The sequence below is a fragment of the Salvia splendens genome, chromosome 15 (genome assembly GCF_004379255.2).
Source record: "Salvia splendens isolate huo1 chromosome 15, SspV2, whole genome shotgun sequence".
NCBI lineage: Eukaryota > Viridiplantae > Streptophyta > Magnoliopsida > Lamiales > Lamiaceae > Salvia > Salvia splendens.
This window is the reverse complement of record NC_056046.1, coordinates 1,194,964-1,204,701: the sequence shown is the minus strand read 5'-3', so window position 1 is coordinate 1,204,701 and position 9,738 is coordinate 1,194,964. Positions and strand designations below refer to the sequence as shown.

At 38.6% G+C, this 9,738-nt stretch overlaps 2 protein-coding genes across 4 annotated transcripts; both read left to right on the top strand.

Annotated features, from left to right (window-relative positions):
* Positions 1–464: 464 nt before the first annotated feature.
* LOC121769024 (PHD finger protein ALFIN-LIKE 4-like) lies at positions 465–3,160 on the top strand. Of its 2 annotated transcripts, none has more exons than XM_042165671.1 (5): positions 465–725; positions 858–890; positions 1,804–2,032; positions 2,418–2,574; positions 2,678–3,160. In XM_042165671.1, the coding sequence occupies exons 1-5, from the start codon at positions 632–634 to the stop codon at positions 2,951–2,953; spliced, it is 789 nt and encodes a 262-aa protein (XP_042021605.1). In that variant the 5' UTR covers positions 465–631; the 3' UTR covers positions 2,954–3,160. The 2 variants fall into 2 exon arrangements, with proteins under 2 accessions (XP_042021605.1, XP_042021606.1); XM_042165672.1 differs by having other exon boundaries at positions 466–725; positions 2,418–2,553.
* A 678-nt stretch (positions 3,161–3,838) lies between these two features.
* Positions 3,839–9,371, top strand: LOC121769295 (GBF-interacting protein 1-like). 2 transcript variants are annotated; one of them, XM_042166054.1, is made up of 10 exons: positions 3,839–4,251; positions 5,014–5,057; positions 5,325–5,463; positions 5,826–5,952; positions 6,120–6,706; positions 6,831–7,134; positions 7,402–7,663; positions 7,750–7,842; positions 8,259–8,729; positions 8,896–9,371. In XM_042166054.1, exons 1-10 carry the CDS (start codon positions 4,077–4,079, stop codon positions 9,238–9,240), a joined length of 2,547 nt encoding a protein of 848 aa, XP_042021988.1. In that variant the 5' UTR covers positions 3,839–4,076; the 3' UTR covers positions 9,241–9,371. The 2 variants fall into 2 exon arrangements, with proteins under 2 accessions (XP_042021988.1, XP_042021987.1); XM_042166053.1 differs by having other exon boundaries at positions 3,840–4,251; positions 6,120–6,715.
* Positions 9,372–9,738: the final 367 nt, after the last annotated feature.

Here is a 9,738-nt window from a genome sequence, read left to right as displayed (position 1 = left end):
TCATGAACAGTTACTACACAAATTTCACCATTAACAATCTAATGTCTTATTTTGTGGATTCACAAGACTTATGAAATCAATGTCTTAAAACGACAGATCTGATGGGATTCCTCGAGGCAACATATAATCATTGCTGAAAAGCTATTATCTAATTAAATTTGTGTTGAATTAGTACAAATAGTATTTATCCAAATCACTTTCAACTCTTCATAATATTAACTAAATAAGGAGTAATACGGTCAAAGCAAAAGACTACCGAATATATTCTTATTTAACTAAACATAACACTCCAAAAATGAACAATACTTCACTATTTCCAAATTGCGGAAAACCCTAATTATTAATATGGCTAATTATATTTAATGAAAACAAAATAAATCCGTAATAAAAAAAATAGAAAAAGAATCCTTTGTCGGACTCATCATCCAATATTCAAATATAGTTAAACCCGACGATGTTGATTAGATTCAAATCCGCTCCATCAATACAATACCATCTCACTCATTCATTCTTCTCTCTCTGAAATTCTCCTGCTATTTATTATCCCCTCTACCTATAAAACCCACGCAGACATTTTTTTTTGCTGCGTTTTCCATTTGATTTCCGTTGTAAATTTGAGCTCGAGAGATTAATGGATGCAGCAGGCTACAATCCCCGCACTGTTGAGGAAGTTTTTAGGGATTTCAAGGGCAGGAGAGCTGGACTCATCAAAGCTCTCACTACAGGTAGGTTTTCGTGTTGAATTCTTCTGTTTCGGTGCTGAATTGTTCCGTTCCGTAGCTGCATTTGTTGTTTCGTGGTGTTTTTTTGTCGATTTGTTTTCGCGGTGTGGTTAATTTTTTGTTTTTGTTTTGCAGATGTTGAAGAATTTTTCCAGCAGTGTGATCCTGGTATGGTTATTTTTGGTTTGCGTTTGTGTAATTTTTGGTTAGGTTTTCTCTGCTGTTTTATTCGCTGGTTTGATGTTACTGTGTTAGCCGTTTTTCGGGGAATGGCTTCGATTTTGTTGATTCTGTGCGGAGAGAGTGTGTTGTGGAGTGGATTTGAGGTTGATTTGTGTTCGTTAGGGTTTTGATTTGATTTTTGAATCAGTGGTTTTGGGTTTTTGAATGTGTGCTTTTGTTTAAAAGTTGTTAAGGGGTTCTGTTTCTATCAGCTCCTGGTGATTGTTGGTTTAATGTACTTTGGAAATGAGAGTGGATTTGTTTGGATATTTGAGAGTTGAGACGTGTTTTATATTATTGCAGTTTTGTGTGTCACTGCGAATGTAATTTGTGAGTTATATAGTTGTTCACATATAAATTCTCAAGTACCTGGTCTTGAATTGAGCAGCAGTGCACATTTTTCGTTGTTTTTTGTTTTTGTATTCAATAAAAGATTCTAATTTCGGTTTTCTTAAAGATCTATGTGTTCATTGTTATGTAACGGGCACGAGGGATAGTTTGTTAAGCGTGTGCATTGATGACTTCTATTCAGTGCGCTGTCGACATGTGTCGTATGTTTGTTGATATGTGGCATTGGGGTTTTTACGTCTTGCAGTTTTATTTGATCCTTTGACATTATGTTTATGTTCTGCAATAATGGTGCTTAGCGACTTCTTTTGTGTTTATTGTAAATGATAGTGGTACTGTCGCAGTGTCGCATATGGAAGCAGATTCCGTTCTGTGTTAGATTGTAGGTGGTGTTGATTGTCGTATTATTTGGTTCATTTCGTCTTAAGATTGTGGTATAAATGAAAAGTGCTTATGTCATGTTTCTTGTTTCTTGTCGGATGCAGTTAATATTATTTACATTTTCTTTCAGAAAAGGAGAATTTGTGCTTGTACGGGTTTCCTAGTGAGCAATGGGAGGTCAATTTACCTGCTGAAGAAGTTCCACCGGAACTCCCTGAGCCCGCTTTAGGTATCAACTTTGCTAGGGATGGGATGCAAGAAAAGGACTGGTTATCTCTCGTTGCTGTCCACAGCGACGCTTGGTTGCTTGCTGTTTCCTTCTACTTTGGTGCTAGGTTTGGATTCGATAAAGCAGACAGGTACCTCCTATACAGCTATTTTATCTGCGTGGCTCTATGGGCAACTGTATTTCTAACTAGTAATAGTGATTCTGATAGTTTCTTGAATTTCTTCAAGATTTCGTTTCAGATGCGACTCCATTTTTTTTTTGAATTAGGGTCTGCCTGGATGACCAGTTTCTAGGATTATCCATTTTATAGAAAACTTGGGAAAAAGTACTGATTATTGAGCATTTGTTTGTCTGTTTGCAAGCCTCTCCCAAATTCCCAATTAGTGCATGAAGCACTATTGTTTACTTATGATGGGCTCCATAGCATTAAGATATTGAGCATTTCTATCATTAAATGTGCTTAAAGTTTTGTTGGAGTTGATATTTATGTTCGTGGATTAATTTTTTGGGTACAGGAAGCGGCTCTTCAACATGATCAATGATCTACCGACTGTATTTGAAGTTGTGACTGGTGCTGCCAAAAAACAGCAGAAAGAGAAATCTTCAATCTCAAATCACAGTAGCAACAAGTTAAAGTCAAACCCCAAACCGGTAAGCAGTAATCTCAAAGAGGTTCGTGCATCTTCATTGATGTTTAACTGTTGTTCCAGTTGTTCCTCGTGCACTTTATTTATCAACTTCTTGATGGTAATACATTTCACTCTTTTGGTGACAGCGAGCTGAAACTCCTGGAAAGTTTTCAAGGCCACAGCCGCAGTCACAGCCAAAAGACGAAGACGATGGCATTCTAGACGAGGAAGATGAGGATGAGCACGGGGACACATTATGTGGTGCCTGTGGCGATAACTATGCATCCGATGAATTCTGGATTTGCTGCGACATATGCGAGAAGTGGTTTCATGGAAAATGCGTGAAGATCACTCCTGCCAGAGCCGAGCACATCAAGCAGTACAAGTGCCCCTCGTGCAGCAACAAGAGAGCTCGCCAGTAGCCGTAGCCTAGACTGCAAACCCTTAGAGGTCTGTACCTTTTGGAAGACTGGTCCATTTATCCCATTCCTTGTTCTAAATTATCAAGGATTAACCTGTGAATGTTAACTTTCTGATTGGGGATTTTGTTTATTCGTATAGTATTATTATTTGTTGTAGGATTAAGGCTTAACTTTATTTCTCTTTTATAGAATTCAGCTTCTTTCTCATCTCTGTTTCAAGTTGCTTCCATTTCTTTTAGTAAATTTAATGCTACTTTTGAGAATATGCTGATAAATATTCTGGTTTTTGTTGAACAAGCATTACCCAATGTACCCTGATCAACTACTCTATTAATAACACTAACGAATTTTTATTTATTTTTTTCAAAAATTAACTCCTATATAAAAGAGGAAATTACAAATAAACTCCTATACTATAGATAGGAGGAAATTACAACTGATGTCAAGAGGTGGGCTCGAATTCGGCACCTCATGCAATAATGTCTGAGCTCCTTGCCGCTAGGACAAAGGCTCTGGACTTATGAATGGTTATAATGTAAGATAACAAACAAAGTCGAGCCAAGAGCACATCAGACAAATTGGACATAATGGTTAAAATGTGTAATTTTTTAAATTGGTTCTTTATTTTTCGATCGCCAAGAAGCAATAAAGAAAGATCTAGTTGTTTCCTCAATAATTTTTTATCGAGAAAAGATAAATATACATAAATTGTATATAGGATTGTATTAAAATGACAATCTATAAGGGTGAGATAAATAGTCGTATGTGATAAACAATGAATAGCATGCAAATACATTTAATCCAAAATGGACATTTTGGTAATTTCAGGTTCTTAGTCCGCAACTAGTTTCACTTCCATTTCCACTTAAACCATTTCAAATTTCCCCCAAATTTTCACAATTATTGAAAACCTAATTTCCTAAAAACCCTCGCTCCCCTCCCAAACCCCCCACTCTCAGCCGTACTCTTCTTCCTTCAATACAAAACTGAAAACCCCATTCAATCCAAAACCATAGTCTCTTCAAATTAGGGTTCGTTATCGGATAATTTATTCCGATTTTTGTCTCGACGAAGTGACTCTCGCTTTCGGACTGCTGATCCTCTCTTGATTGCTGGACTGGAGATGGTTTCCGGTGCGAAAATCGACGGCGGGGCGCAAGTGTTATCGGCGGGAGTGCGGAGAACTATCCAATCGATTAAAGAGATTGTGGGAAACCATTCTGACGCTGATATTTACGTGGTGCTTAAAGAGACCAACATGGATCCTAACGAAACCACCCAGAAACTGCTCAATCAAGGTTTATTTCGTTTGAAGACTGGTTTTTTTTCCCTTTCATTTCTTGATGATGTATAGATTTTTATCTTTTTCAAATTCGGGTTGGATTCTTGTGTTTTGAATTTTTTTTGTATGGAAAGCTGAGAATTTCAATCAGGGTGAGGTTAACAAGCTAATGTTTGTTTCTAGCTAAGTGCATTTGTTTGTGCATGAAGATATTTGTGGTTTCTCTACAATGCATGTGGAATAAGAGAGGTAATTATGGAAATTGAAATGTTGGTCTCTGACTGGGTGGAGCTCATACGAATCATTTATCTTGACTCCGCAGCAGATATTAATTGTATCTTCGAAACAAGTTTGTAGTATACTGTGTATTTATTTTGAGTAGTTCTGAATTCTTTTCATGTGATTTGTGGTAGTGCATAGGTTGGTGCAAGAAATAGGTGTTGTATTAGGCACTTAAATAACCTTTTAAGGGAATCACTCATAATTCGTTGCTTGCAACAATGGCGAGGACAGAGAGAATATGAAAGCATATTCGTCCACCTAGGAACCAAAATTTCTTGCACTTAGCTAGAAGCCTATCCCTATATTGTTGTAGAAAACCTATCAATCCATTTATTTATTCCATTCATCTAATAGTTCTATAAAAAACCTCACCACTACAACTTCTTCTGGAGTGTTGATTCATTGTCTATTGTAGAGAAGCCAATTTTTTCTTTGCTCTATAGTCTATATTCTCTACTACCAAGTACTTTATGCTACATAGTTGTTTTTTATGCAGATCCATTCCATGAGGTGAAGAGAAGAAGAGATAGGAAGAAAGAGGTATAGATGGCTGTCTTATATTTTTGGATTTCATATTAATATTCATATTATGTTTAGTGGTAAGGTCGATATAAATTGTTAATTGTGTAGTTTTATTCTAAGAATTTCCCTCTGCTTTTATTTTATTTTTTGCATGATCTTAATATGTTAAAGTTGACATATTTCGCGATTTAAGAGGTTGTCATGGCTCAATTTTACTCTAGCTTATTGAAGTTATATACCTAACACGATGCATGAAGTATGAACTTACCAATGTTCTATCTGCAGACCCCGAATCCAGTGCAAAATAGTTACACTGCAGTGGAGCCCAAGAAAAACAATGATGTTGCACGTATGCCTGCCAAGTATAATACTTATCCTGACCATAGTTCTCGAAGAGGGGGAACCTCTCGAAATACTGCATCTGGTAATAAGATCTCCTGAAAAAGTTTTATGTGTTTACAACTTCTTGTGGAATTGGAATTCCTGTAGTAGGTGACATATTCTTGCGATTAAATGCCCTTCCTATGGAAAATGGATGATTCCATGACTGCTGGTATACCCAGGGCTGTTACTGAGCAGATCCATGCCAAGCTCGAGCTCGTTGAGCTGGAGCTTGACTAAATATCATTAAGGGTAAAAATCCTTGTGAAATATTTTTGACGAGTTTAAATGATTTTATTTCTTCAGTAGCCTTAAAAATCAGTAGCAAAAATGGTCTCCATCTTTCTCCATTTCAGTTTGCTGCCTATCTCATTTCAGTAATGGGTGTAGTTTAACTGGATGCAGGGGGCACTCGGGAGTTCCGTGTTGTTCGTGACAATAGAGTCAATCATACTAGCGTCGCAGATTCAAAGCCTGGCCTAAATTCAACTTCAAAAAGTCCAGGGGTGATCTCTAGTGGGTCATTGAAGAGGTACTAATAGTTGGATTGAATTTTACTTGATCTAGTTGTGCTTTCGTTGTCTGTGCCTTATTGAAGATGGTGGTACAGTTCCTTGTCACTTCCACTTTTGGAACTAAACCATTTTTTATGTAATTTGTGTCTTATATGAGTAGCTTTCTAAGATATTCCTTTCACAGTTCTCCCAGCGGTTCTGGACGTCAAGAACCTGCTGTATTTCAGCATTCATCTCAGTCTGTCAAGACCGCTGATTCACAAACAAGGCAAACTAAGGATGCTGCTTCAGTTGGTAATGACAGGAAAGAAATGGCTGTTGATAAGCGCTTTCCAATTCCGAGTGCTACTTCACATGTGCAAACAAAGGCAAATGCTTCCCAGCAACAATCTACAAATTTGTCCAGTAGCTCCGTCGTGGGTGTTTATTCTTCCTCCTCTGATCCTGTTCACGTACCATCACTTCATTCTAGGCCTGCTGCTAATGTTGGGGCCATCAGGCGGGAGGTTGGAGTAGTGGGACCTCGTCGCCAGTCATCTGAAAATTCTCCTAAACCATCATCTTTTCAAGGCACATCTTTGCCAAATGCGCAAAATAGACAAGATGGGCAATCGCAAAAGTCTGTGCAGTCATTTAATGCTAAATCAAAGAATGGCCACTCAAACCAAAATGTGGCATCTGACTCTGCTGTAGCTGGTCCACCTGCTGGGAGATCATTTTCCAGTAATTCCTATGGTAGCCGTTCTCATCAACTCATTGGACACCAAAAAGGCAAGATAGGTATTTTGCATTCCTCAGATTGTATATTAGTGACTAAAGTTGAATACTCCCTATAGTTATTTCCTTATACTACATTTATAGCATCTGGTGAGCTTACTGAATCTTTCTTCTGTAGCTCATCAGCCCAATAAGGAATGGAAGCCAAAAGCAAGTATAAAACCAAGTGCAAAGACAGTCTCTCCTCCCGCAGACAATCCAGAACACACGAAAAAAGAAGCAGCTGGTTTGCAAGATAACATTTCGCAATTGGATCTTTCTGAGAATCAAAATGTGATTATAGCTGCACATATCCGCGTCTCTGAGGCAGACAGATGCCGTCTGACCTTTGGCAGTATAGGCGCTGAATTTGAAATATCTGCTAATTCAGTTGGCATGGCTGCTAATGCCGTAGAAGAATTATCTGCCAATCCTTCTGGAAGGTTGTTTTCATTTAACTTTGTCAGATGCTTATTTATGAATTTCTTTCCCTTCTCTTATTTTGGTGTCTTTTTACCCTTTCTTACTAATTTAATTACTTGTTCTCTTCGTTGGGAAGTTTAGTCAGTTTCATGTTTGCCTTGACATGCATATGGATATTGTTACTTTTATACTTGTACTCTTATGTTTTGTATCTGTTTACCCTTTCCTACTAATTTTTTATTTCTTTACAGTTGTACTAAAAATGACTAAGCAATGTAAATTTGTAGTGTTTCAGTCTCTGCCACTGAAACCTCAGGAGATGAACCTGTTACTACCAAATCCTTAGAGATGATGGATGGCTCTGTCCGAAGTTCAGAATCCAATTCGCCTGCTTCAGATGATCTGTCTGATCGGACTGAGAAGAAAGACTCTTCAAGTTCACAGAACTTTAATGACTATGCTGATGTTGGCTTGATGCGTGGCAACAGCCCATCTTATACTCCCGAATCACTACAGCAGCATGATCTGACTGAACTGCCAAGCTTCTCGGTGAGTGAATACATAACTTTCTTTGAGCCAATTGATGTATTCATAAGAGAAGCTTCAACATGTTTAATTGTTTTTACTGCCCTCAGGGTTATGATCCCCAAATGGCTTATGATATTTCCTACTTCCGCCCGGTTGTTGATGAAAATGTTAGAGGGCCAAGCCTTGCGTCATCTCAAGAGGTTAGGATCGAACTATTGTATGCCATTAATTAAGCATGAATCCTTTTTAGTCGTATGCTGTGCCTGTCACACAGAACCAACCTATATACACTCTTATCTAGTTGTACTTATTACCGGACACATTGTGGTCATATTTATTACCGCTGGTTGCATGCATTCACAGCCACACTGATGCTAACAATACCCGTACTTAGATTTGTTTCATTAACCAAATAATTAAGGGGTCATATGCTCTGCGCTGCATATAAATAACATAGAAGTTGGTTTGGTAGATTTCTTATATATAATCATTTTAAAAACTAGAAATCCTTGGGAGTTTTTCAGTGCCACTAAATATACTACTTATTTCTCAACATAGACTCTTAGTTTTGAACTTTATATTCTGTCTGATGACGTTGAACTTCTTGTGCATACAGGTCCTTGGTTCACATGCAACAAATGTTGTTCCAGCTTCCACAATTGCAATGGTTCAGCAGCAACAGCAACAGCTGCAGCTGCAGCAGCAACAACAGCAGCAGTTCGCCCAGATGTATCCCCAACTTCACTTCTCCCATTTTGCTAACATGATGCCGTATCGTCAATTCTTGCCTCCTGGCTATGTTCCGCCAATGCCTGGTTACTCCAATAGTCCCACATATCCTCATCCTTCAAATGGTAGCAGCTACTTGCTGATGCCCGGAAATAGCTCCCATGGGACTCCAAGTGGTGTCAAGTATGGTATCCAACAGTTCAAGCCTGTGCCTACTGGTACTCCAACTGTTTTTGGAAACTTCACCAGTCCTGCTGGTTATGCCATTAATGCTCCTGGGGTTGTTGCCAGCACCGCAGGTCATGATGATTCATCTCGTATAAAGTATAAAGATAGTCTTTATGTTCCAAACCCTCAGGTAGCTAAAGCAACTCTATATCATGCTTGTTATATTTCAAAGAATTGATATTTGGCTATATGGCACGTTTGACGTTTCTCTTTAGAACAAGTCTTGGAAATCATTTGTCTTGAATTAATATCTACCAATTGTAATTCCCTCCTCTCTTACATGTTCTAAAATACAGGCGGAGACCTCTGAAATTTGGATGAGCGCAAGGGATGCTTCTGGTATGCAGTCGTCCTATTACAACATTCCCGCCCAATCGCCTCATCCTACTGCATATTTGACTTCACACAGCGGTCATGCCTCTTTCAATGCTGCTGCGGCTGCTGCACAGCCCTCCCATATGCAGTTCCAAGGCATGTACCATCCTTCCCTTCAGCCCCCTACTATTGCAAGTCCTCATCATATGGGCCCTGCCATGGGCGGTAACGTGGGAGTTGGTGTGGCTGCTCAGGCTCCCGGAGCACAAGTGGGTGCATACCAGCAACCTCAGTTGGGGCACTTGAATTGGAGTGGTAATTTCTGAATATATTTCACTGGAGCCCTTTCGCTTCCAGAAATTGACATTAGCTATAGTTATTTCCAATCTTGTGGTTAATGGTTATTAAATGTGAAGAATGCTATTATTTCAAATCAATGCAGTAAATTGTGTTGTCATTGTTCATTGTTCTACGGTAGTCGGGTATTTTGTTATATTTCGTTCTCCTAACACCTCATTGCACATGAGAATCATTCTTTAGTCTAGCAGTAGTGAACAAGATTGTGAGTCTTTAGCAGCAACTCTTGTCTCTTTCGTCTTTAAAGCGTGCGTTATAAGGCTAAAGCAGGACACATGGGATGAATAAGTTGGGAAATGCAAAGGTAGAGAGACATGGCTTTTGTCTTAGCTTTAGAAAAAGAAAACCTGCAAAGCACCCGAGCCTCGGATCACTCCCACCTCACCTGCTATATTTGTTTTAAAGTTTTGGTCTTTTGCATCATCATCTTTCATTGGCCTGTCTTTATTTTGCTGCTTCTACTAAAA